The sequence below is a fragment of the Xiphophorus maculatus genome, chromosome 6 (genome assembly GCF_002775205.1).
Source record: "Xiphophorus maculatus strain JP 163 A chromosome 6, X_maculatus-5.0-male, whole genome shotgun sequence".
NCBI classification, from domain to species: Eukaryota; Metazoa; Chordata; class Actinopteri; order Cyprinodontiformes; family Poeciliidae; genus Xiphophorus; species Xiphophorus maculatus.
The window spans coordinates 23666687-23694223 of NC_036448.1; the positions used below are offsets into that span (position 1 = coordinate 23666687).

At 37.4% G+C, this 27537-nt stretch overlaps 2 protein-coding genes across 2 annotated transcripts in view; one reads left to right on the top strand and one right to left on the bottom strand.

The window, feature by feature from the left end:
* The window catches only part of pigk (phosphatidylinositol glycan anchor biosynthesis class K), a 92583-nt gene extending 75490 nt beyond the window's left edge, over positions 1–17093 (top strand). The window contains exon 11 of the mRNA XM_023336185.1: positions 16718–17093. Coding sequence (XP_023191953.1) covers positions 16718–16762 — 45 coding nt within the window. The 3' untranslated portion in view covers positions 16763–17093. The remainder of the gene's footprint in view (positions 1–16717) is intronic.
* st6galnac5 (ST6 N-acetylgalactosaminide alpha-2,6-sialyltransferase 5) overlaps positions 1–27537 on the bottom strand; it is a 72560-nt gene that overhangs the window by 19491 nt on the left and 25532 nt on the right. The window contains exon 3 of the mRNA XM_023336186.1: positions 5693–6105. Coding sequence (XP_023191954.1) covers positions 5693–6105 — 413 coding nt within the window. The remainder of the gene's footprint in view (positions 1–5692; positions 6106–27537) is intronic.

Below are 27537 nucleotides of genomic sequence, written 5' to 3' on the forward strand. Positions count from 1 at the left end.
ATTATTTACATTTAATTCAGAGCTTTTTTTAAACCTGTGGACTGTTTCAGGTATGTCTTAAACAGGATCCATTTCGCTAAATTCACATTTTGCACATTTTTGTTTTTCTATTTGGGTTGCAACAAAAAACAAAAGTCGGTTTTTGTAAATAAATGTAGGTCTTTTGGTGCCTGGTAAATGAAACGTTACAAAAACCTTCCAAATGTAACATTACATTGCATCGTTACCTATCAACCACAGCAAAGCCAAGCCCGTTACCTAGCAACCCAGGCTGAGCTCAAGCTCAGACAAGTGTTTTGTTGTTGACTTGCCATCCAGAAACCACTTCCTGCATTCTTGTAGGTTGTGCAGAAAGCTCCACTTCTGCTTTTCAAAGGTGTATGGATGTATAAATGCGTACCTGTCTGCAGCTATTTTCACATGCAAGTGTAAACGTTGAGTTGGGGGGCGTGGCCAGCAGCAGCTTATTTGGATTTAAAGAGACAAGTTGCCCAAAAACAGCTCAAAATAGGCAGAACTGAGCAGAATAAAATCTGATTTTCTAAGAATGATTTTATGCAAAAACTTTAATGAACACGTTTTGTTTCGCCCATAGACTTATCCTAACCTGTTCAAGGAAGAATAACAGGTCACATTTAAGTGTACGGCTACAAAAACGTTACTTTGGATACTAAACACATCCATTTCTGTCTGCTGTGGGCGGCTGTCTTCCTTCTTTCCAACCTTTCCTCATAAACCACAACATCTTTATTTTTATGGATTCAATTTTGCTTCAAAATCATCCAGACCCGACGTGTTTTGAGTGACTGAACACTCCTGAGATCCTCCAGTGGACCGCGTCACATCAATGCTGTTCGTTATGAACCATTATGGCCACATAAATCACCAGCGGAGGGAGGAAAATAGCACATATTTTAAAAGCTAATTTGCCTTTAATTACCAGTTGAGTCTCATTCTGTCTTGGCAATTTAGCACAAAGGCAGCAGAGAGACACCTGCTTTTCTGCGCCACTCTGGCTTTGTTATAAGAACCGGGGGAATGTGGCATCGTCCCACATTATTATAATTACCCTTACTCAAAAGGCATAACCAATAATTACAATTACAAGCTTGCAGAGTTGCTGATCGCTCTGGTGATTGTTCAGAAAATCTGCTATCGATGCTGCTCTTAGTGGGAATATTTTCCACTTTGTAAAGCAAGTTACAATGTGGATTTTAAAAAATATACATGCATACAAATTGATTCCTCTGAATGTAGCCATACATTAGAGGTGATTTAACACGCCACAGAGCAGAGATGACCAATGCTAAGCCTCACAGATGTTAAAGTCTAAAAATACGAAGAGTAAAAGCAGTAAATAACAGTAACACAAGCTGCCTTCTCACTGTAAGCTGCTCCTATAATTGCAGGCACAGATTCTAAGGGATGGATGTCTGAATCAGTCTCTAAATCCTCCGCTTGGCATGTTCCTCCCCTGGCATCTGTCTTAAGCCCAACTCAGATCCAATCTCCAATGATACTCCAGACAAAAGCTGGGATAAAGACAGGAAGAGACTAACACAGCCTGTGTTCGGTTGGGGATTCATTAAGCATTAATGGCCACCAGACAAAGAACTCAGCTTGGACTCATTAAATCGGAGACCTTTAATGCCTTTTCAGCTTTAAATAAAGCGTTGCAGATACTGAAATGCAGAACCGGGCAGACATCACACCGTTTCTTTTGTGTGACTTGCATTAATTTTTTACCACTCAACCACAACTCTCAACAAAAGGGCAAAAAATAAAATAAAATAAAATAAAATGAATAAATCACCCCGTGAAGATGAGCTTACATCACAAGAAATTAGAGGTGATTGATCGATACTTACATGTGAAGCCGATCTTATCTACCCCAGCAAAGATAATCAAACACTGTCCTCTCCTGTAGGTCTGACTGACGGACCGGATCACCGGGTCATGTTTGAATGTTTGCAGTTTCAGACCAAAATAAATTGGTATTGACCAAAATGGGAATCGGCAGGTCAGGCTTTTTAAAAAACAGTAATTGCAATCAGGGCACCCCTACCTGAAATAAAAATTTTCTCGGCAACCTTGACTAGAAAATCCAATAAGTTGTTGTGACATTATTTCCAGATTTCTAAAGATAAACAAAGTTGACCTGAAGAACATTTCCTGGAATAGAGGACTAATATCCTAGCAAGATCTAGAGAAACTCATCCATGTTTTTATCTTTAGTCGCATTGATTATAGCAACAGTGTCTTTACAGGTCTGTCTAAGCTGGTCCAGAACGCTGCTGCTGGAGATCTGACTAAAACCAGGTAGATACAGCACATCAGCCAGTTCTAATGTCCTCCACTGGCTCCCTGCAGCTCAGAGAATAGACTTTAAAATACTGTTGCTAGTTTATAAATCACTGAACGGCTTAGCACCATGATACATTAAAGATCTGCTGGTGTTGTCATAGCAACCTTCCAGACCCCTCAGGTCGTCTGGTTCTGGTTCTGCTCGGCATCCACAGAACCAGAACCAAACATGAAGAAGCAGCTTTCAGCTTCTATGCAGCATAAATCTGGAACAAAGACAAAACTAACTTGCAAGTAACTTTTCAGCAAGAAGTCAGAGTTTGTCTTAAGGCAGAAATTTGTTCAGATTCAGGAAACTGCAGGTGAGTGTCTGTCTGGTGAAAAACGTTTGTTTTTCATTCAGTGGGGAGAAAATCCAGAAATTTTACTAAAGAGTAGAAATACTTCATAATACAAGTACAGTATAGTAAAAATACTCCTAAAAGTAAATTCTTTCAAAAAAGTTACTCAAGTAAATGTAATCGAGTAAATGTAACTAGTTACTATCCAAATCTGAATTTGTAAATTTTAATATCGGCAGATTTTTTCTACTCATAAAATGGAAAAAATATTTAGTTTTCTAAATATTTGGACACATGTGTTTCTGCTTATTATAAAAGTTTAGTTGCAAAAACATGAATACTTAACGTCTTCCATAAAAATTATGTTGCGAAAACATTATTTGCAAAAGGACTCGACACGTGACAAAATTATTTATGTCAATGACTATCCTTCAATTTGTTATTTAGCATAATAAATTAATACTTTAACTGTTGACTTCTCTTTCCAGTTTGCATCTAAATGTGTTGCAGAAAAATGAACTGTCACTGAAACTCTCTGGGTCTCCAGTTTGAGTTCCAGAGGGAGAAAAAAAAGAGACTATTTGGATCATATTCAACTGTGTAATCCCTGAAGCTCATAGTTAGATAAATATGTGTTTGGAGAAGGAATAAGTCAGGTCACAGCACACCAGCAGCTTGCACAGCGGGCGCAGATGAGCTGGCGTAAATGATGGCATTAGAGTTATAAAAGTTCCAGTGTGTAACATTTAGGATGATCTATGATGATCAGAGAAGCACATTGATATTTTCAGCAGAGATTTCATTAATGTGGAATCATGGGACAAACTGAGCGATTAAAACCCAGCGAAAACGCAAGGGTGAGCGATATGGACTTATAACTATCACAATATTTGGTGGCACTGTTATGATAATGATGGAAATAATGACAAAAATCTATTTATTGTTTATTTTTTGGGTAACTGTTAATGAATGGCACAGCGAACAAATACTGCTTTTAAAAACATTCCCATTTGAAATCCAGTTTTGTTTTTTTCAAATTTACTGATATTAACTGATGGTTTTGTGGAAGAAACAGTGGAGAAAATAGTACAAATAATATTTAGTATGTCAGTTTAATTTTTTAAACGTCATTAAGAGGATAAAAATCAACATTTTCACAATACATGCCCAGCCCTGTTTGCAGTTATCTCACTGTAAAAACCCAAATTAAAACAGAAGTGTTTTGTGAATTTAATTGTTTTTAATCTCGTCCAGATATTGAATATCCAGGTGATTTTTTTGGTAATAGTTGCACTAACGTATGTGATGCTGACTAAAGTAATACGGGGTTGGCCATAAGTTTCCATACATAGAAAAAATAAACATTTTATATTGGACAACCGTTTTTTTTTGTGGGACTGTGTGTAATCACTGCACGTCTTGCACCACTTCGTGGTTGATCTGCAACACTTCCAGTTTTCTAAAACCTGCAAATAGGTTTTGCCACAGTGTCGTGTGTGACGCTCGTTCCATGTTTTCTGTTAAAGTTTTGTGCTTCCCGATCCAGCCATCAATTTCAATTCTATAATAATTTCAATTCTTTTGTCAAATTCATCTTCTTGGGTATCTGAAATATAAAAGAAATATACATTTTACATTCTACTATGTATGGAAACTTATGGCCCACCCTGTATTAATAAAAAAATCTGAAAATAATTAAGATTTTAGTTTCAGCTGTTTTGTAAAGCTTTAGACTGTCGTTTTTAAATTGGACCGTTGTTTACATGGAGGTCCTTTAAACAACAAAGCACACACACTCACTCCTAAAGGAAATGTAAATTAAAACTGAGGAGCTTCTGGCTGCAAGGAAAGAACTTCATCACTTTGCATTCAACCATATAAAAAAACTAATCATTCGCTAAAGGCGATCGCTCCTCCCATCCAGCGCTTTAATTGCTATTAATTAAGTGCCATCTGGACAAGGCTTAATTACACCCTACAAAGCTGCTCCATCTACTTTCACAAGTGAAATTAACTTATTAGGAGAAAAACTAAAGTAATATATTCATTTATTACAACTTTATATGAACTGTAGATGGATCCATTTTTGGTTTGGACAACAAACAAGCAGATTTAAAATCTTTTAGTTGAGATTCTACAGAAACTACGGAGTGAACGGACATTTCTCTGGTTTTATCTGCTGCTAAACTGCTTCTGTGCACTGCCAGTCAGCTGGCTGAAAGAAGATAAGTATTTCCGTTAGTGCTGCGGCTAACAATTATTTTAGTATTCGATTATTCTGAAGATTAATTGAATAAAAATAACCTGTCACATTCTGCAAATATTTCATTTACACATTTAAGCTTATTTATGCAATATTATAAATACATTACAAAATGCAAACAAATAATTCAATAGGTTATTTAAAAATAAATTCACCTATAATGAAATAACAGCATTTCTTTGCTTGATGCTTGATCATTTGTAGCAGAGGATGCATCTGCAGCCAGAGATATTTCTAACATCTGCATGTGAAAAGCAAAGGCCATCCTATTTTATGTAACATCAGTGCCGATCTGCTATTATTTTTTTCTACAAACTGATGAACAATTTGACAGCAAAAGGTTCTTAAAGGTTCTTCATTTTCAGACTTTGAACCAGGTGAAGCTAAAACTGCCACTTGAGGAGTTTTGGGCGAAACATTTACAAACTGAGTAGGTTTTCCATCAGAAAAGTAAATGCAGAATGTATGTAGTTCTGTGCAGTTTTGTTATTCTTACTGTTTTCAAAAGTTGAAAATTTTTTACATTTGAAAGTCAAAACATTTTGAAGTTTTTTCCAGAAAATGTCGACGGTTTTAGACATTTTTATTATTTATAGTAGATAAGTTATTTATTATTTATAAGTTAGACAGGAAAGAGGCGGGAGCTAGTTCTAAGCTTGTGGTTTGTTCATTGTTGTCATAGCAACTCCATAGCAACTGCCTGCCAAGATGGCTGTCACATACAAAGTTCACAGAAGCGTGACGTCACACCAGAACTATGTACTGACTGCGGTGAAAGACTCACCTGTCCTTGCCCGTCTCCTTCTTGAACAACTCGTCAAACTGCAGCATCTTCTGCCAGGAGATGATGTAGACCTTGAGCTTGGGCAGCACCTGGTTCATCAGCCGCAGGTTGTTGTACACCAGGCCCTTCCCGTCCCGCCTCATGTAGTTGCTGGGGCCCCAGAAGATGAACACCGTGTCCTGGCTGGCGTTGAGCAGCTCGTGGCGGCTGCGCAGCACCCGCTGCATGCTGGAGTGGGCGATGACTCGCAGGGAGGTGCGGCGGCCGACGTCCTGGCCGTACGCGCCGGCGGTGGGGGCGTCGTTCATGCGGATGACGCACTCGGCCCGGTCGATCTCCTTTCCCCGGCGTCCGCCGATGAGATGGCCGGAGCTGGTGATCAGAGAGCAGGTGTGGCAGTGCATCCTGAGAGGCTGCAGGAAAGAAGAGAAATTCCCTTAAATATAAAGGCAGGTTTTATCACAGACTCATAAAATCACATAAAAGGACAATCAGTAATAAAAGAAAGAAAACAATACATAAAAAACAAGAACGCCTAACCGTTTAGGAGGCAGTCATACCAACGTTTTCAAAATACATATCTTACAAGAATATGGTCAAAAGTGACATATTATGAATCTTTCAACAGTTTAGGATGAGTTTATGGGATATATGAAACATGTTTGTTACATTTTGTTTTACGTAAAATCATTCTTAATTAGATTTCAGTTCTGCCTTTTTTAAGCTGTTTTGGGGCCTCTGTCACTTTAAATCCAAATCCAACGTTTACACTTTCACATAAAAATGGCTGCAAACAGATGTGCAATTCTATAACCGTACGTCTTTGAAAAGCAGAAGTAGCGTCTCCTGCACAACCAACAAGAATACAGCAAGTGGTTTCTGGATGGTAAGTCAACAACAAAACACAGCGATTAAACCAGTTGACCAAAGGAGTTGGAGCTTGGGCTGCTAGGAAACGGACTGGGCTTTGCTGGGGTTGCTAGGTAACGGTGCAATGCCTTCTGATTTGTGACGTTACCTTTGGAAGGTTATTGAAACGGTTAATTTTCCAAAAAACATTAAGTTACTGCTAAAAACAAGATGGTTAGTGTTTTTTTTAAAGCGCTTCGACTGTTTTTAGAAGCAGTTGAGACCAAAACGTCCGAAATGTAAGTTTTGCATAATACGTCCTCTATAATGGACGTATTATGCATTATCGAACTTGATTACTCTGCAAATAAATTTATAGACAAGATTTCTTAAAGCGGTCATCACAGAACTGAGACCAGCAGACAAACAGTTCTCTGGTTCTGGTTCATTTGGAGGTTTTTTAATAACAAAAGTCTTGGCGTATAAGCCACTTTCAATCTCTAAAGTTTAGCTTTTTTAAAATCGTACCGTAAATTTTCCGTATGTAGTGAGGTACAACATGAGGCAAAAAATTTCTATTTAACTTCAGAATAATAAACAAGCTTCCATATGATATTCAAACAATAAATCAAAGAAATGGGGTTTTTATTTAGTTTTTTCTCTACGTTCAAATAAAGATCCACCCTTTTTACTGGTTTTTGTGTAAGTTAAACATGTTGTGAGTTTGTGAGGAACGCAGATTTAAAAAAAACAACACTTTGGAGAACTTTGGCGAATTGCCTCGCTGCGGTTTGAAGCAGAAATGCTTTGCTGACAAACAGATAGCGACACAGCCTCCAGGGCATATGTAGCTTGTCATATTGCTTTGCGAGTGGTGGAGGCCCCGGGGTCTTACAGAGGATTCACCTTAAATCGCGCTGCCTCTCACACACAGAGGAGGAATGTGTGTGTTTACCCCAAAACCTTCTCATCCTGGTGCTGATTTAAATATGAAGAGAACAGTTTTCATCCAGCGCAGGAAAGTCACGCTGCTGAATTTAAATTATTACATGTTTGACGGCACAGTTTGAATAAAGAAAAAACACTGGAACAAACATTTATTTAGTGAAAAGCACAAACAAAAATACATTTAGCATATTTTGTGTACCAGATTCAGCTGCAATTTATTTTTAAATGTTCTTTTCAGATGTTGTGTGTAATGTTTTTTAAAACACACATTATAATGATCATTAAGCCTGTATTATATTTATGTCAACATTTTCCAAAGCTTTAATAAATTACAGCTGAACAATAACAAAGCATGGATTCATGACGTTATTGTTGAATCCTTCAATGATGATAGTTGGCAGAACAAACATTTTTCCATGTTGACTTTGGCTTTTTTATCACTAAATTTGTAAAGTTTATGGGACATAAGGGAGGTGAAAGTCGTTTCAACTGGCTAAAGTTGTATTTTACCAACGGTGTGCGAGTACCTGGCATTTAAAACATCATAATCTACAACGTTCTGTACCCAAGAAGTCCTGCTGTGAAATTGATATCGCACCGTAATTATTATATTGAAATGTTTTTGCAGTAGGATGAGGAGGTTTTTCAGCGTTATTAAAAATAGTGTATTTTGCAAAATACTATTTTTCGCATCATGATCAACAAAAGGACGATGCCACTGACGGATGGTTAGTGCATCTGAGAATATTAAGTGTAACTGTTTGTGTTTGGATAATTTGGTTGTTGTTCTTTTATGTTCAATTGTACAACAGCGTATTCAGGCCACACTTTAAAGATAAAAAACATGAATTTACAATTAATTTATTTTGGTAATACCATGACTTTATTCCTATATTATTTACATTTTATTCTAGTAGTATTATGATTTTATTCTTGTAATTAAATTTTTTTATAGTACAGCTCTAGTACTCTGTTGTGCCATATTCAGATGATTTTTCTGTGTTTATTATTGCTCGTAATGTGTTGCCATATAAGTTCATTTCTTTGTGTTTAGTTTCTTAGTTTATTTTTGTGTTCTGTTCTTTGCACATTTATTTCTTTTAGATCCATTTTAGCCTTTTCCTCTGGGTTTGTAGATAATTTTAATAATTAGTTTTGAGTTGTTTAGTTTTTCTCCCTCAGTTTACCTCCCTTTATTCTGCCACAGCTGTTCCACATCTCCTCCACATCCTGGTTCCTTTCTCATTTGCTTCAGTATTTAAGCTCCAGTTTTTCATATTTCTTTGCTGATTCTGTTTCACTAGTCCACGTCTCGTTCGGCTTGTAAATGTCCTGTTTTTTCTTTAAACCTGCAACATGCTAATCCTAAGTTACATTACATGACCACACGTAAACAGACTCGTGTGTTTAAGTCGTTGTCGTCATTTTAAAAACGAAATTTTTGGTTTTTAAGACCAAATATTATTTTTTGTGTGTATTGTCTTTCATAGAGTCTCGGCTGCAGAGTGAGTTTTATTCTTTTATGTTTCAGAGAACTAAATGTCCTTCACACCCTCTGATGCGTCGCAGAAAGTTTCCGCTGATTGCCGCTCTGTTCCTCAGATTGTGAAAGCCGCTCGCTGCCGGTTGAGTCACCTGATTAATGGACCTGTGGTTCTGTCTGCACGGCCCGATTACTGATGCAGCTGCTGCTTTTTAGTTGGTCTGTAATCTTCCTGTTTGCATTTGAACATTTGGACTTTGACCTAAACAAAAAGGAAATTAACCTTTACCTGGAATGACCTTTGAATTTCTGGTTTATACACGTGTTAAAGCTATAATGGCACATTGGGACCACACTAAGGAAAATATAAAAAATTAATCAACAAAATAATGAGAACAAAGTGATAATATATATTTTTTAAAGTTAGTATGAGAATAAAGACATAATATTAGAATTAAGTCATGATTTTAGGAGAATAAAGTTGAACTATTGCAAGAATAAAATTTAAATAATATGAGAATGAAGTCAAAATGTTTCACAAAGAGAATAAAGATAATATTATGCAAATTAAGCCAAAATATTATGAGAACTGAGTCGTGATATTAGGAGAATGAAGTCAAAATATTGCAAGAATAAAATTGTAATATGATAGTAAAGTCATAATATTTCAAAAACAAATTTAGCCTGAGGATAAAGACATAATATTATGAGAATTAAGTCATTAGATTATTAGAATAAAGTGTAAATATTGCCAGAATAAAGTTGTAAAGAATTATGTGAGAGTAAAGTCATAATATTTCGAGAATAAAATACTAAGATTATGCAATCATAATATGAGAATAAAGTCCTAATGTTATGAGAGAAACATTTTAATATTACAACAATAAAGTCGCATGAGAACAAAGTATAAATGCGATAGTCATAATATTTAACAAAAAAAATGTATATTATGACAATTTTTCTCCTATATTTCATTTATTTATTTTTAGTTTGTCCCTAATCCTCCGTCATATAAAGCCGTTGGTACTTTAGCTATTAGCGTTTTATTATAAGCAACGCGTCATTGTTTAAGAATAGTTTTATTATCAGTAGTTTTACAGTTTGTTTTTTATTTTGAATGTGATCTAATTTGACATTTTGCTCGCTTTGCTCATTTTACACCCACTTTTTCCCTCCGATTCCGTCTTGCATGTTTTTACATGAAATTTTCATAAAGTGTGTGGCCTGTTTCTCTCCTCTGCATGCACATAAATCATTATGCCGGCCCTATTTATGTATGTCAAGCTGCTCTACATTGTGTTGGTATGTTTGAGGCTACCACAGGTTCTGCTTAGCATGAGTGCACATGTCTGGGGGTGGTTTTCTTTCACCTCCTGCTTCTGCTCAGACCTCCACCCTGAAAAGCAATGATATGCAAGCCGGAGCTTTTTAATGTGCCCTGAAATATCACCCCACCAGAAACTCTGCAGCTATTTACATTCCTGCACCTCCACCAATTTCCATTTCCTTGGCATTAACAAAAACAAATGATTATGGCGGCAGCAGCTGTACGATACGGGGGATGTGCCATTATCGTTTTCATGCCCCGACTTTGACGTGGGGGAAGATTAGCAGACCCGTGTTGTTAATGAAACCTGAGAGGAAGGCAGAGGTAAGAAAGAAGTGATGAAAGAAAGGAAATGAAAAGAAGGGCAGAGGAGAAAGAGGCATGGGGAGGAAGTGAGAGCGACCCTGCTGCTGTGATGTTTGATGAAACGTGGAGCTAATGAGGTCCTGGTGGTCTCCATCATCACCGGCAGCAGCAGACGTGCCGCCTCCCTCGCGCCCTTCCCTCCCTCGCCCCCCGGCTTCTTGACAGTCAATCAGGGCGCCGTGCCGTGACATCACTGCAGCAGGTCAGAAATCCCATTTTTACCCCAGAGCCTTTAAGTGGCTCTGCACACCTCATTCCTGGCTCCTTTGTTTCAGGGAGAATTAAAGCTGCATCACTGCCTCGTCCAGCTCCAGTCTCTTCAGAGAGGTTTGATCAGCCTGAGAGTGGAGGAGGAATTTCAGCCGCAAGGAAAGAGCCGTACGAACGTTTTCAAACCTCTACGTCTACATTTGGTTACAAACTCCACAGGATTTGATGTAGTCAAAAGATTGGGCGAAAAACTGTGGCGTGCATCACAAAAACAAAGTAACGCAAACTGAAACAGGGAAAATCTTTTTGCTAAATGAAATAAATAAAAACAGTAATTAATGGGAAAAACTACAAGTAACCGGAACTATATTGTATATTGTGTTGGTGTAAAACTAACTAAAACATGCTGAAATTATAAATTAAATACTCGTTTTCGTGTTTCTGAATCTATTTATTACCCTTTTGAACTGATGTGAAATTGATTTTATTTCCCAAACACAACCAGTTCACGTCTTCGCTCCACATTCCTCTTGGCAGCGCAAAGTTTAATCCAGACTGTCAGTTGTTCAACAATAATTTAATCCATTTTTAAAAAATCATTATTTTCCGTTGAAAATAAAGTAAACACAATAAGAAATGTTGACGTTTTTGAATTCTGCACACAAAAATTTAATAAAGTTATTAGTTACTAATATAACTAATAAAATGTAAAACTAAAATAATCTAACTACTAATACCTAATAAAAGTAACTCGTTCTAAAAACTGAAACTAACTGAATTAGCCCAACAAAGTCACAACGAAATAAAACTATAATGATAAACTACTATAACCCTGGTTTACACCTGCATTCACTGCAAAAACTCAAAACCTTACCAAGTATTTTTGGTCTAGTTTCTAATGCAAATATCTTATTACAAGTTATTTTATTGAAATAAGACAACTTACAAGTAACTTTTCAGCAAGATACAAAAACTTGTTTAAAGTAAATAATTCCCTAATATTGAAGTGCTAGTTCTACTTTCACTTAGGCTGTTATTTGGACAAATATAGTTTACCACATGAGTGGATGAATGGCTGTAATGTAAAATGCTTTGGAGTCCTCAGACTTGGTCAAGTCTGTGAAGAACATTTACTATTTGCATATTAAATACTAAAGCACAAGGAATCATCGTCTTAATCCTAAAAACGATGATAAATCCAAATCCAGCAGGACAACAAAACTCAAAGCATAAAGGATGTGTAATAATGGCCTAGTCAAAGTCCTAAGTAGAGCCAACAGTTCAGTTGTGAAGAAAATGTAAAATGTTTTCAGTTTTGTCCAGATGTAAGTCAAATATCTTGCAGCTGTAACTGCAGTGAAAGTTGGTTCAACAACCAACATCTCAGTGAAAATCCAAACTAAATTTCTCTGATTTTGATTTGTTAAAAACAAACGTTATTTGTTATAACAAACTTTTTTTTAAACAAATGCTGCACTTTTCCTCAGTTTATCGCCATGTTGGCTGTGTGGTGTATCCAGTGACTTTGTATTTCTGTGTTTTTATGACTAACTCAATTGATCAAATCCAAACAAAAACACTTTTACACATTGTTTGGAGACAGTGGGAGTGTTAAAAGTTTTGCGAAGCACTGTAAGTCGATACAGAACTCCTTCGAGTCGGGTTAATCAGAACCAGAACCAGATTCCCTCTCACTCTTTTTAACCGAACGTACAACTCAAATCGAATTTATTCTCAAAATCCCCTGATGAAAACAGCTCTGTTTAATAATTCATACAATAAATGGTTTATAATTCAAGACACATTTATCATTTATGTATTCAATATCACCGGCTTTGTTCCTCCTTACTGAGCAAAATACCTTTGCTCATAATTAAAAGATCTGCTGCATTTAAAGTTTTCTCCCCCCCATGAACCGTGTCTGGTTGTTCCCTGATCAAAGCCGTGATTATCAATGCAACCCCGGCCTAAATAATGGATTCTGATTACGGCTGGCTTCTTTTGTCTTACTGGAGGTTAAAATCCACACGGGAGAGAAGAAATCCAGGAAAACGAAAAGTAGTGGAGCTGCTCTACTTTAAACCTCTGCAGGAAAGAATAATCTAAAGCCTGAAACATCCATCTGATATCCACTCACACATTAGTTTAATTCTTATCACGCTCCATCCTCTCTCTGCTATTCACAGATATATTTTAGATTTTAACAACCCTGCATTTATCTGAGCAATATTCTGACTTTAAGATCGGTATCCAACATTAAACTGTATGATAAAAAGCGTGAAAAGCATTTTAACAGATTCCATCTGCATCTCTCAGCCTGTGCCTCTTGTTAGATGTTTATCGGCGTAAACAGTTTCCCTGTTTGAACATCTGACAGGATTTTAGTTCAAGAACTTTTTCAAGCTAGAATAAATACACATTCTTTCTTTTATTTAACATTTATAAGGCAGAACATTTTTTTTAAAATCTCATTTCGAACCTCATTAATCTTTCCGGGAAAGTTTTGAGTCTAACTTTTTTATCCGAATGTCCTTCTATTTAACTAACTTACAGAAAGTCCATATTGGACATTTTCTACTTAATAGGGATTTTAAATGAAGCTGCTTCTGCTGATGGAGATGCTATATTCATAATTTGGTTCGAAATATAGTTATTTTTCTTAATATTCCTACAAACCAATCAGAACCATGATGATAAATTGATTCAATTAACTGATCTGCACTTTATTATAAAAACACCCAGCCTGTCCTTAAAACATAGATTAGTTACAATGATCTATACTTTCACAAAAGTACATTAAAAGTAGCACTTTTTAGAGTGTCCTGCCCATTCATAGTTGATTTTTATCTTGATAATAATGTTTTTTTTTACCAGATTAAAGTGTATTCAAACAATTAGCAACATAAATTTGAAACAATACAGACATTTCTCTGCTTCAGGTAAGAATCTAGTTGTTAGATGTGTGTGTGATTTGCATAATCAGGCATTTACACATAAGTCAAAATATATACATACAGGAAGAGAAGTGACAAGGGAGGCACATCAGTTATCATGACAAGTAAAATACGAGAAAAAAACCTGCATTTCCTGTGAAAGTGCAGAGTGAATGCTGGACGCTGAATGTTTCTGGTGAAAACTGCAGAAACATTTGAAGTCAGAAATGTGAGAAATAGGCAGAAACAGCAGGAAAAAAGAAGCTAAACATGTATTTGAAAACTGTTAAAGATGAATGAGAAACCTTCAAGTCAATGTGAAAATATCAAAAATTGTTGCAGAACTCTGCTTAGAGCTAAACTGTAAGACAACACAGAGCAGTGTGTGGGTTTTGGTTAGATAGTGTTTTTTAGCTAATGTGCAAAAGGTCGCGGGTTCCTAATCGTCATGTTTCAAAATGAGTTACTGTTAAGTCACAACTGATAGGCGTTACCTAGCAACCCCAGCCCATCAAGTAGCAACCCCAGCGAGGTTTGGTCAACTGGTTTTACTGCTGTACAATGGCTGCTGGAAAAGACAAGTGTTTTGTTGTTGACTTAACATCCAGAAACCACTTGCTGCGTTCTTGTTGGTTGTGCAGGAGGCTCTGCTAATGCTTTTCAGAGATGTACAATTGTATAATCGCATATCTTTTTGCAGCCATCTTCATGTGCGAGTGTAAACGCTGAGTTTGCTGGACGTGGCCAGCAGCAGATTATCTGAAACGCCTCAAAATAAGCAGAACTGACCAAACTAAAATCTCATAATCCCAGAATGATTTTGTGCAAAAAAATGTAATGAACATGTTTTGTATAGACCTGTTCTAACCTGTTCAAGGAATCATAATGGTCATACATGGACTTCGTATCCAGACAAACCTGAAAGCTGCAAACATTGACTGTTTGCTGGGTGCTAGTAGCAGAACGTGACGCCTCTCAGGAGTTTAAAAACGGTGATGAAAACACCAAACATCATCCTCATTTTAGTGCTGGAGGGACATTTTAGCCGCATCCTGACCTTTAATGAAACATAAATAATTAACTCAGCGCCTGCATATATTAAACCCATATGAGTCAAGAGTCACATTTAAGAGAAATTTTAGGGTTTTTATGGTATTTTTCACAAACAGTGAATGCTGTAGGGCTGCAGTGTTAAAGGTTTTTACTTTATCAGTAACCCTATATATTCACCAGTATATTTAACCTTTCCATGTAGCCTTAGATAATGACATTCCCCCTCCTGGAGGCGCCACTTCACATTGCTATGAAGGGTTTGCCTTAACTTTAAGGATGTGTTGCATTTCCCTCAAATCTTCTAGCACTGCAGAAAGCAAACACCTATGATCTTTAGTCATCAAAATGTAGAAAACATCTTGTTTTTTTTGTTTGCTTTTCATTTGGTAAACTGCATTAAGACCTTTAATGCTTTAACTACTTGATCTCTTAGCAAAAGCATCTCTTAACAGCTAAGAAATGGAAGATATTGGGATCATTTTCAGACTTTTAGCATAAAGAATTAATTAAAAACTAGCATATAAGTAGCCAACAAGAGTCTGAATTATTTTTTTCTTTAGAAATAAGTCAAAGAATAATAAAACTCGAATGAAAAACTGCATTTCTTAAACCCTTTTTACTATTTAAATTGGAATTCAATAGAAATATATGTTATTTGTAACTAATTCACCAATTAGTGCACACAAAACAAACAACATGTAGACTATCAAACAGAGGTATTGATCTACAAAATAACAAATAATCAATTAAACAAAACAAAAAAACCACCAAAAAAAGGAAGCACACATTAAAACAAATATATTTAGGACAAAACAAACCACATAACCAAATGGTGTCACAACAAAAATTAATAAATTTTTGTTATAATGTTATAATTAACATATGTGGGTGAGGAAATTTTTTTTTTTTTAAATGTTGACAGTTCTTTTCTGATTTTTATTAATTGTTTTCTCTTCTTCAACATTCCTTTTTTAAATTAAATAAGTAAATAACTTAAGGATAACTAAAGAACATGTTTTGTGACCATATTAGTAGAATGGAAATTATAAATATTTATTCAAATATTCAAATACTTGAAAAAACAAAAAAACAAAATCAAAAGTAACTTTCAGCAAGATATTGATAGTTGTTTTAACTCAATAATTCCTTAATATTTATGAAAAAGTCCAAATTTTACTAGCTGATTATTTAACTTCTAACAAGGAAAACATACTTGTAAGTTAGTTTTGTCTTATTTCAAGTGTACTAAGATATTTAAAAATGGAAACTAGATAAAAATACTTGGTGAGATTTTGTGTTTTTGCAGTGCTGTAATCAATGAGTTCTGGGAGAAACAAATGAATTTGTGATGAGGAAAATCAAATATGAAAGGTGGTATTTACAGATAATTGGAGTAAAAGTAGAAGAAGTTTTTCAGTAAAATTCTGGCATTTAGGAAATAGAAATAATTTAAATAATTGTAGATGACCTAAAACCAGAGAAGTTTGGTCTTTTTTGTGTTTCACAGACTAAAAATAAAAGTATAGATATCGTCGCAGCGTCATGTAGCATTACTCCAGCCGTTAGTGTAGAGTGAAGTTTTCCGGGACAGATGATGGGTGACCTTGTCCCACTTGTCCCTCCCTCTGTGTTCCTGCCCTGGTTTCACTAAAAGCCAATCCATCCATCAGCTGCAGCCTATAAAGACGTAAAGTCCCCAAAACAAAATGCAGACCAGCAACAAGAAGCCACATCTTTTATCTTATCCTGCTGCTGGAGCAGAGACCCCCACAGCCTCCCCTCCTCTCCGTCTGCTGTTTCTTTATTCTGTTGGCATCTGAACCCTTATCTGCTTCCTCTGGGCTTGTCCTTCACAGCGCCGCAGGAGCCATCACTGTCTGACTTCCCACCTGACTTCCTGACCGCTTTCTGAGCTGGATGGATTAACCTTAAGAGACAGAGAAGGAGATGGAAGCGAGAGGAAACTCGGCCCAGACCACCTGAGGAGGCGGTGAGATGGAGACGGAGCAGGTTTGGTGTTTTGGGAACAATAAAGGCGACATGAAGACAGAGACTGTTTATCGATTAACAGAATTAAACACGATGTTCACGATAGAAAATGTTCGTTTTATCGCAGACGTCCCAGCTTTAGCAGCCAGACCTTCTTAGTCAGGGGTGCACAAGGTGTGGCCCGGGGGCCATTTGTGGTCCTTTAAATGATTTTGTTCTGCATCCCCAGAACCAAACAAGGAGAAGCAGCAATCAGTTGAAAAACAGCAGAAATTCTGACCTGAACATTCAGAGCCACATAAAGACGGTTACAAAGTCGGCCTTCTATCACCTGAAGAACATTTCCAGGATCACAGGACTAATGACTCAGTAAGATCTAGACAAACCCATCCAGGCGCTTACGAAATAGACATATTTCATAAAAACAGTTCATTGTTGAGTAGGTAAAACTGAAATAATAATAATAATTTTTGCATTTTTAATTTGATGAACTTTGATGAAGTTTGTTTGGACACCACAGTCCAAAGTGTTACCTTTTCTGTAACCGTTTGGCTACATTTGTTTTACCTAAAGTCATAAAAAGAGAGGCGTATTGACATCACAGAACCCGATAGCCACTGCTTACACACAAAATGCCCAACAGGGGCGGTTCTAGACGGGGGGCCAACAAAGGCCAGGGCCCTATTGGGTCATTGCATGTGATGTCAGAACGCGACACAATCCGCCATGATGGACGTCAAAACAACCGATGTGCTTCTTTGGTTGTCAAAAACCGGGCAGCTGGCAGCCTGATATCACTTTTATTTAGTTGATTTCACTTTAAAAACGGTCACAGGGTACAAACCAAACTTAACTTATAACTTTTAATTAGGAAAGCTACAGCGCTTTCAAAAGCAGGAAGTGGACTAAAGTGCAGAGAATTCTGGGTAAATACAACCAAAAAAAACATTCGCCTTTAGTGCTAGCAACAAAGACAACAAACACAAAAACGAAATCCTACAACGGCTAAAATTTGGCGCTAGTCCATTTTTGCGCTGTTAGTAAGTGGAACATCATTATCTTATGCTCGTCCATTTTTAACCCAACCAGGATTTCTTGCATTCTTGTTTCCATTTTGTTGAAAATTAAAGCTGGATTTCTTTAAAAAGTAAAGCAGTCCAAAGAAAAGAAACATTTACATTTTATTGTTCCTCTTGTCAGAACAGAAACGGAAGTTTTTAGCTTTTCTGCTCCAAACTCATGGAGCAGTTTGCAATCAGAGCTTAAACTAATGTCATCTGAAGGCATTTAAGATGTTTGGTTTGAGTGTATTTGTATGTTTATTGGGACAAAATGTTGTAACTGAATATTTCTGTTTGCTATTGGCCAGATATTTTGATTTCAATGTGGCAAATGAGGTTAAATTAAAGTTATTTCTAGCATTATTGCTAACCAAGATTTCTTTAAGAGTCTGGATCTTTGGAAAGTCTTGAAGGTCATTGAAAGCTCGGGTTTGTAGCTTAATATACGGGTTGTTATGACTCATACTGCTGGCATTATTGAGTGACATTTAGACTCTGAGTATAGGAGTTGGTAATTAAACAACAGGGAGGAATAAAATCCTTGGAGAAATTGTAGAATCACAGATTAGCACTGCGTGATTTGTACATAAAAAAAAAATAAAAAAAAAAGAGTGTGCAGCTCTGATTATCTTCATGGTCGGAGTCATCTGGTGCCCAAGGGTAACACGGGTAATAATTGGTGGTTAAAACTCACATGGGTCTTCAGGGGGAATGAAATCAGCTTTAATTCCTCAGCCGAGTCGCCGTCCCCCCTCCGCTCGTCTGCGCTCCGGAGGGACAGACGCTCTGACTGCAGTGAAACATTTCGCCTGACGTTCCCCCTCAGAGCAGAGAAATAGCATTCGAGTGTTATTGATTTTATGTGGGTAAATGCTGTCGAGCGAGGGCTTTGCAAAGGATGCTGGGTCTTGGAGGATGTGAGATGGAGGATCCGGCCTGCAAATGTGAGCATTGAGAGGCAGCGATCATCATCCTTCCCAGCGGGAGACGGCGTCTGGCTGTCTGGCATCGCCCTGAGACGCAACGGAGGAGAAAAGTGTTTCCAGCCTCCTCAGAGCTGACCTTTAGGATCATCAATGGAGTCTTTGTTTTCTGCCCTCTCCTCAGGTGGTTTCTAACATCTACGAGCTCAATACAAAATAAAAAACAAAAAGTTTTTAGAGAAATAAATAAAACAGGGAGACATTTTTATTACTTTCTTCAAAGTCAAAAGTTCACAAACGGAAAGATTATGATGCCTTTGAAGGGGCGGTGTCGTGTTTTCACAGCGCATTGTGTAATAAAATGTTACTATCAACACATTTGTTTTGGTTTTATTTACCCAGAATACCATGCGCTATAGTCCACTTACTGTTTTTGAAGCGGTCTCCGGTCCGCTTGGAGTTCACATATTCAAACCGCACCAGAATTCACTTCAACTGAACCGAGACCGGAGTTTGTAGCCAGAGTTTGTTTTTTCGGTCCGCATCAGAGTTCGATTGTGTATTCACATCTCCCCAAATGAACTGGACTTTCTAGACAATCGGACCAGTTCGATTAAAGCGGACTAAACAGGGCCGGCACCTTAAGACTGCTCTACAAATATTTTCATTGCAAAACTTTCCTTTCTTGCAGTTTATAACAGAAGATGAGCAGGAGAAACAGAGAGCGTTTCAGTAAAGTGAGAGGGAATAAATGTAGAAAACAAAAGCTACCAAAGGCGGGAGGTGGAACGACATCAGCGACCAATTAGGGGTAAAATCCAAACATCTGCTGGGGAAGCCGCAAACATTACAGTAAGCCGAGTATTTGAGCTTAAAGTGGCGCATTTAGATAAGAGTCAGACCTTAACGCGTTGTGCTGACACACTCCGGCAGGTTGAACGCTGCAGGGCAGAGTCAGCGGAGCAGGGCTTGTTTGGAGCTGTTTGTCTGGGATGTACGTTTGACCAGTCATTAGGGAGAGCCGAGTGGGAAGTAAGCCGAGAGCTAATGAAGACGAGGAGAGGAGGAGGACGAAGAGGAGGGAGTGAATATCAAAACTGAGGCAATTAGGGATTCTGGTGGTCAGCAGTCATACTCCAGGTTGACAGCTCCTGCCGCTCCGGCGCTCCGGTCTTAATTAGGGCCCAGTTTTCCGCGAGGATCCCGCCGGCAGACATCTTTGATGGAGGGCAATTATCTCCTTCAGGGGGAGAAAAACAACAACGACTGACTTAAAAAAATAATGAAAACTCACTGATAAAGAGTGGAGCTTTTGATAGGCGACATGGCTGATGATCTTGTTAAGGGGGACTGGTTAAGGTAAAAGCTAATATCATCCCGAGCGTTTGAAGCAGAGGAGTCGGCGGCGCTCTGATCTTCAAAGCTAGCAGCATTGTAAAGGGAGTCCTTCAGTGCAAGTGTGTGAGGACAAAGAAGTTCAGCAAAGCTGCAGAGTGGATATCTAATGGTGCACCTGCGTGAAAAAAGCCTCCAAACTCAGCTGGAAGACGCAACCTCAAAACACTTTATAACAACATTTTTGCTCATTTAATTTTAAATAAATTATTCTCAGTTGTGTAAACGAGCAACTGTTGCTGTTTTAATTGGTAAAACGGCAAAAAACAGAGCAAAGGTGGACCCTGAGATAAAAATGCAGATTTGAGTGGAGCTTTGAACGGATTTCTTTTTCATCAGCCTTAAATATAAACAAACCAAAGGTCTGATCAAATGAAAACAAGATAAGAAGGAGCGCTTTCTACTTTTAAAGCAGCGTAAAGCTGCAGCATAATTTCAACTAGGAGTAAACAGTCAAAGAAATCGGTTTTCTAAGTAAACAAAATGTTGCCGAGGATAAAAGCTGGTCCAAAGCCAGGAAATAGCACTATATGACCACTGGGCCTCATGCTCACCCAAAACGCAAACCGCGTTGCCATCTGTCAGGCGCGGGTAATTCTGTTCAATGCTGCGTTCGATTTGCCTCGCCTGCAGAAAAATCCTGGCTTAAAAGTTAATCACAGCCGATCTCAGGGGCGCGTTTGAGGAGAAAAGTCTCAGTGAGGTGGTTCTGGTCGCTGCAGTAGCTTCAAACTCTAGAGACAAGCTGTACTGCTGTGACTGCCGTGACTTGGACCTGCATGAAGTAGGCAGGAGGTTTAAGTTCGACAGTTATGGTCGGGATAATTAGGGTTCGAAGTATTCACACCTCTCATGAATTTACAGCATAATGGCTGCTAGATTTAGGCTGTTTCATTCCTGGTAGTCTGGTTGGTTCAGTTTGATTGGGACCAAGATTTAAACATTTGTTGAATTTTCAGCTGGAAAGGTTCACTTTCACACTGCACACTCCAAAAACACAAAATCTTAAACATTTTTTTGTCTAATTTCTAGTGCAAATATGTTACTTACAGGCAACTTTTCAGCAAGATATAGGAGCTTATTTTAAGTAAATAATTCCTTAATATTAATGAAAAAGTTGTACCAGTTGCAGATTATTTCACTTATAACTAGTACTTTCTTTTTAATCAATATTAAGGAATTGATTAAATAAGCTTCCTGAAGTTAGTTTTCTCTTATTTCAAGTGTATTGAGATATTTGCAGTAGAAACTAGACCAAAAATACTTATTAAAACTGTGTTTTTGCAGAGAATGCATGTGCAAACCAGGGTTGTAATAGTTTTGACTTTTTCATTACAGATTAGGTATATCTCCAAAGAATCTGTGAAGATATATCTGTTACATTTGTAAAGGGTACTTGTTTTTTTGTGGCTAATTCAGTTTATGCTCTTAGAATGCTAGTTTTTATTAGTTATTATTAGTTACATATAGTTTAGTTTTTGGTAGTAGTTTTAGTTTTTTCATAAAAGGTGCTGAGTTCACAAAGTGAAAGTATTGTGATTTTGTATACAGAGATTGGATAAATAATACTTAACAGAAGATACAATTAAAAAAAAAACGTTTTCAATTGTTGTTGAAAACCAAACTGACTGAATAACTTCTGCTGTCGCTATTTTGCGGACTAACGTAAGCGCTGCCAGGACAAAAATGGAGTGAAGACGTAAACTGCTTGTGTGGAGGAAAAAAAAAAATGTTTTCACTAGAAACTATACCTAAAACACCTGATAATATTTTGTGTTTTTGAAGTGTCAAATGATAAAAACCTTTTAAAAAGTCTGTTCCCCTCCTCGCCTGTGGCGGTGCTGCACCAAGAATCACTGAAGGAAATGACATAAAAACCTTTGAAGAAGACCTGATCACAACTTCCTTCTTCACAAAATGTAAACAAAAATGTAGTAGTGTCAGATTTCAGTGGTTGTAGGATTTCGCTCTTGTTTTTGTTTAGACTCATATGTTAGTTTTGGTTGTATTTACCCAGAATGCCATGTGCTACAGTTCACTTCCTGTTTTCAGAGTGATCTCCGGTCCTCCTTGGGGGTCTTAAATCTACCAGTGGTATGAATAATTTTGGGGTTGACCATATTTACTATTCCTCCTCAGCTCGTTTAGGTTCTGGTTGGGTTTAACATTTTCAGATGGAGTTTTACAGAAACTACAGATTGGATGTTTTTCCGACTTTGCTTCCCTTGACATTATCTAAAAATAACCTCCTATTCACATGAATGAACAAAATGGCTCCATTTATGCCAAAATTGTAGCTTTTATAATCAAAAGCTACAATAACAATCCTTAGCTCTTTTTTTTCAACAAATCTCCTGTAGATGAGTGTTGAATGTTTCTACATTAAATATTATTAACTTTGTGTTAGCAATAATCCTGCAACATTTGCTGAAAAAAAATATCACAGAGTTGAGTTGCAATAATAAAACATAACTAGAGAGGCACATTGATCCATTAGTTTGGAAGATTATAACACCCCACACTGCAAATATTATTCAAAGCAGCAAATTTATCTCCCAGCCTGACGATCAGAGGCAGAACACTGAGGCTAACCTGCTCATTTTTCAAACTAATCTAACAAAATTGTGTGCTTGCAGCCAGGCTGAAGTGTTGTGTTTTTTTGCCAAGGCCCTTGAGAACTGAATGATGTTTTATTTTCCTGCTCTGAATATTTCGACACTTTCTGAAAAGCATAAAGAAAAGCGCGACACTGAAAACTAAACTCCCACAAGAGGAAAGTTCAAATTAAATTCTTTGAAACACAAAAATGAAAAAGAATCGAGGTATTCGGCACATTTTTGCTTAGATTAGCTGAAAATCTTCTTAAAATGTTCAAATCATCAAAGGACAAAATGATAACATATTAGTGCCATTCTAAGAAGGTGTTTATATTAAAATGACATAAAGGATATCATGTTCCCACTCATTGTTAAGGTAAAAATTAAAGCAATTCATCTGAAATAGTAATAGGTTTTCACTGTCTTTAAGGTATGGAATGACACAGCTTTGTTGTACCTTACTGGACCTGGCAGTGAGGAGATATTTTTAGCCTTTAGTTACTGACCCTCACCAAACAAATTGAACAGCAAGGTCAGTTCCTGTGTTTTTTGCCGTCCCAGATCTGCCATAAAGATCTTGACCTCAGAAGATAGGATTGTTTGTAATGGAGCACGATTCTTTTCTCCTTTTTAGCGAAAAATAGAAGAAGAAAAGATAAACCTAAAATGCATAAAAAGGTGAAACTCCTGAGCTGAGCCTGCAGCAAAATGAAAGGACAAAATGATTGTCATTTAAAGAACATGTTTGTCCACACAGTTTTTACAGAGTTCTGGACATTTGGGAACAAAAGATGCACCTTTGTTACTTCTGATTGTATTATATTATAACAAGTACTAGGATTAGTTAGCATGATCAGCTCTGCATAACAAAGTCACCAGGTGACTCTAAATCCATCCAAACCCTGAACAGGATGTACCATAATCTTCTCCAGCTGAGAAAACTTTAAATGACAAAGAAAGAATAAAATGTTCCCTTCTTGACTGTCTGTACTGCAAAAACACAAATCTTAAAAAAGTAGTTTGGTTTCATTTCTAGTGTTTGTATCTTAGTACCCTTGAAATAAGACAAAACTAACTTAGAAGTAACTTTCCAGTAAGACATAGGAGCTTGTTTTAAGTCAATAATATTAATGAAAAACTACTAGTCAAACTGCCAGATTATTTCATTTATAACAAGAGATTTTTCAAATGTTATAAGGAAAATAATCTGCTGATGGTACAAGTACTTATTCATCAATGTTATTGATTTAAATCAAGCTAAGTTAGTACTGACTTATTTCAACTGAATATATTTGCAGTAGAAACGAGACCAAAAATACTTGGTAATATTTTGTGTTTTTGCAGTGTTATAATCGTGCTTTCTCAGTTGGAAACTCAAACAATAAAACTAAAAAATTAGTTAGTTTTTAGGGAGGGGAGGTTTTAATTTGTGATGAATCATATATAAAAGATGGTGTTTAAATATAGTTAGTGTAAAGAGTTACTAAGTTTTCTGGCGTTTAGGAAATAGAAATAATTTGGGTAATTCTAACTGATCTAAAACAAGAGAAGTTTAGTCTGATTTAACTTCAGACAATGAGAAAAAAAGTGTATTTTTATTCGGTGAAGGTAAATACACTCTGTCCAGGCTGTTGCCTCCTTCCCTTTGAGTTACGATTTACAGATAAGTTTGGTTGTTAGCGTCGTCCACGCTCTCTATAGGGCCTGCGAAGTCCTTTACTTAGAAACACCCTTGAACTTAAAAAACACCTTTGAAGCTCACGTGCAGCTGGGTTCTGCCCTGAAGGCAGGACTCTGTGTCATTAAACCCAACTCTCCTCCGAGCCACTGCAGAAAGGTGAAAAGAACAAAGTGTCGGCTTGTTTCTGCTCCTTTTTTCCCACCAGATAAAACCCAAACTGCCTCCCGTTTCTCCACCCCATACCAGGCAGGCAATCATAAAGACAGCAAACGCCTCCCCCCACTGTGAGTTCATATTCTAATCTACTGGAAGGAGAGGACCCAGGCTTCCTGCTGGAGTGTGCAGGCTTGCACTCGGTTGCAACACACACTCCCTCTGCCTTAATTGACTCCATATCAGCCAGCTAGCCACTGGTGCAGACTGTACGATGATGCAGACACTGCTTATCCCTATAACTTCCACCCAGATGGAGGAGCGGAGAGATAACTGCAGCAAGGACCACACAGACACTGAGAAAAAAAAAAAAAAAGATTGCCTTGGCATGAATACAAAAGATGAGCTTCAGTTTACCAGGTCAGAGAACCTCTTCCGGTTTTCCTGCTCAGAAATTGCAGCAGTAGGTGGCAGGCGGAGAGAGAAAAGTTAGAGGGACTTTAGAGGGAGAGTGGTTACAGGCGGAGGCGGGTTGAGGAGGGGGAAGAGAATGAAAGGCAATCTGATAGATGAAAAAGAGGAGTGGCTGCTGGAGACAGAAGCACTTTGGAGACCGGGGAAATGTAGGGCAGCAGAAACACGGAGGGAATCCAGGAGCGATCAGTGATGAGCAAAAGTTGGAAATGAAGAGATTTCTGTATCACTGCAAACTGGAATGGAGCGACGGAGCAGAACTGAATCAGGAATTAAAACAATGACTAAGAATCAACCGGGTTGAAATTAAATACATGATATTCACAAAGTACAGGGAAGAAGAGGATCAACACAAATATGTCCAAGCATGAGTTTTATCTTTCCTTCTGTGTTATTATTACCATCATTAGTAGATTATTGTTGTTAATTTACAATCATTAGTTTTTTTTTAATTGTGTTTGTTTGACATATTATGATTCAGTATTAGGGCCAGTTGTGATATTACAACTTTATTCTCAAAATATGACTTTATTATTTTTTATTTTATGACTTCATTCTTTAAATATTATGATTTAATTCTTGTAATACTGACTTATTCTCAAAATATTATGACTTTATTCTAGAAATATGATTTTATTTTCACACAAGTTTATTCTTGTAATTTTATGACTTTATTCTCCTAAATGTATCTGTTTATTAGCATGCCCCTAATACTCCATTATCCAATTCTGTAATATTGTAAATACAGTAGGTGTATTTGTACATTGGCAAGGAGCTGGTAATTATTCTTATACTGTATGTCTGATTATTATTTACAGTTGTCATCATTACTATTATTAGAGTTGGCCAATTTTCTTGTTCTGTTATGAGAGACAGTTTGCAGCCATTTAGTTTTAATGTAATATTTATTGTCTTTTTCGGCACAGTAGTCGTATGAATACCTCAACATGTGTTGGTAGGTGATATATTTCATTAAAATTCGATAAATGTTTGCTTCTTCCTTTTCAAACAGAAAATTAGCAGTAAGCTAATTATTTTGTTCTTGGTTATGTTTGCATGTCTTCTCTTGTCCTACTGGTTACTTGTTTTCCTTGTTTTTAAAAACCTGTTTGAAATAAATGTATAAATAAACTAAATGCACCCTCACTTTCTCCACACTGCCTTGAAAATGATAATATCACATGAGGTCATTATGCAAAGCAGCAGGCAGACATCATTAAAACATCTGCAGGACTTCCTGAAGTCAGGATGCGAGTTGCAGCCGCTTTCTTCTCATTATTGTTTATTCCAGAGTCGGAGTGACATGTCTTCTATAATCCCCTCCGATCGGTAAATAGGGAATGATCGGGACGCTTATTTTCCTGCGCTGCGTGTTAAACAATGAATCAATAGCCATGAGATGATCGTGTTGTTAGGAGAAGTCTGCTCGCATCTCTGTCTCTCTTACACTTTCCAAATCATATCTTTCTCCAAAGTGTAAAACCTGCCTCTTCCTGCGCCAGACACAGCCAGCTGGAAAAGAAACCAAGAAGATAAAAGAAGCCGAATTTGACGGCGATGATGGGAGGAAATCTGGCCCTCAAAACAAACTGCTAAGCATCAAGCTCAAGATGACAAACAATTTTCACACCGACCCAAAACATCTTCCTCCAGTCTGTGAAATGGCGTGTTAAAGAACTAAATCATGTTGGACAGAATCCCAGAGAAGCAATTTGTGATGCGCTCTTACAAGAACAACAAAGAGATATCAATAAAGCATTCCCAACACATCAGCTGCCGAGCAGGAAAAGCTCTGCTGCCCCTCTGAAATATTTTCATTGCTAAATGTTCTTGCTGGAGTGTGTCCATTATGTGCTGGAATGGAGGATAATGAGCGCCAGTAACTGAAAAAGGAGTGTGTGGATGATTGTGTGTGCATAAAACACCAGCTGCCGGTGACAACACCCGTCAAGCAGGAGGAATCTCGAGGGAGGCAGCAGATTTTAAATTGACAGGCGGAGCACGTGAGTGTGGCTTCAATTCCACCCGTGCTTCTGTGCCGGAGTTTGTGTGCACGCTTTGCTAAGCGCTCACAACGCCTTGAAAACGTCGTAATGCCACTTGAACTTCTGGTTAGACCGCTATTGAGAAACCACAAACTTAACACAAATTAAAGTGTAATTATAGAGAGGAAGAAAAATGTGGCGTTGTCTTTTCCAGCAGGGCCGTTCAAAGCCTTTTTGGGGTCCTAAGCAAATTTTCATTTGGGGCTCCAACATGTCACCAGATGTTTTATCATTCCTGAGCTACTCTGTGTGTAACGTAACTGCTATCATTAGCATCGTTTGTAATTAGCGTACATCATCCTAGTGTTGGTTGCCGCTATTGATTTCAACCTTACAGGGGTAGCAAACTAAAAAAAGT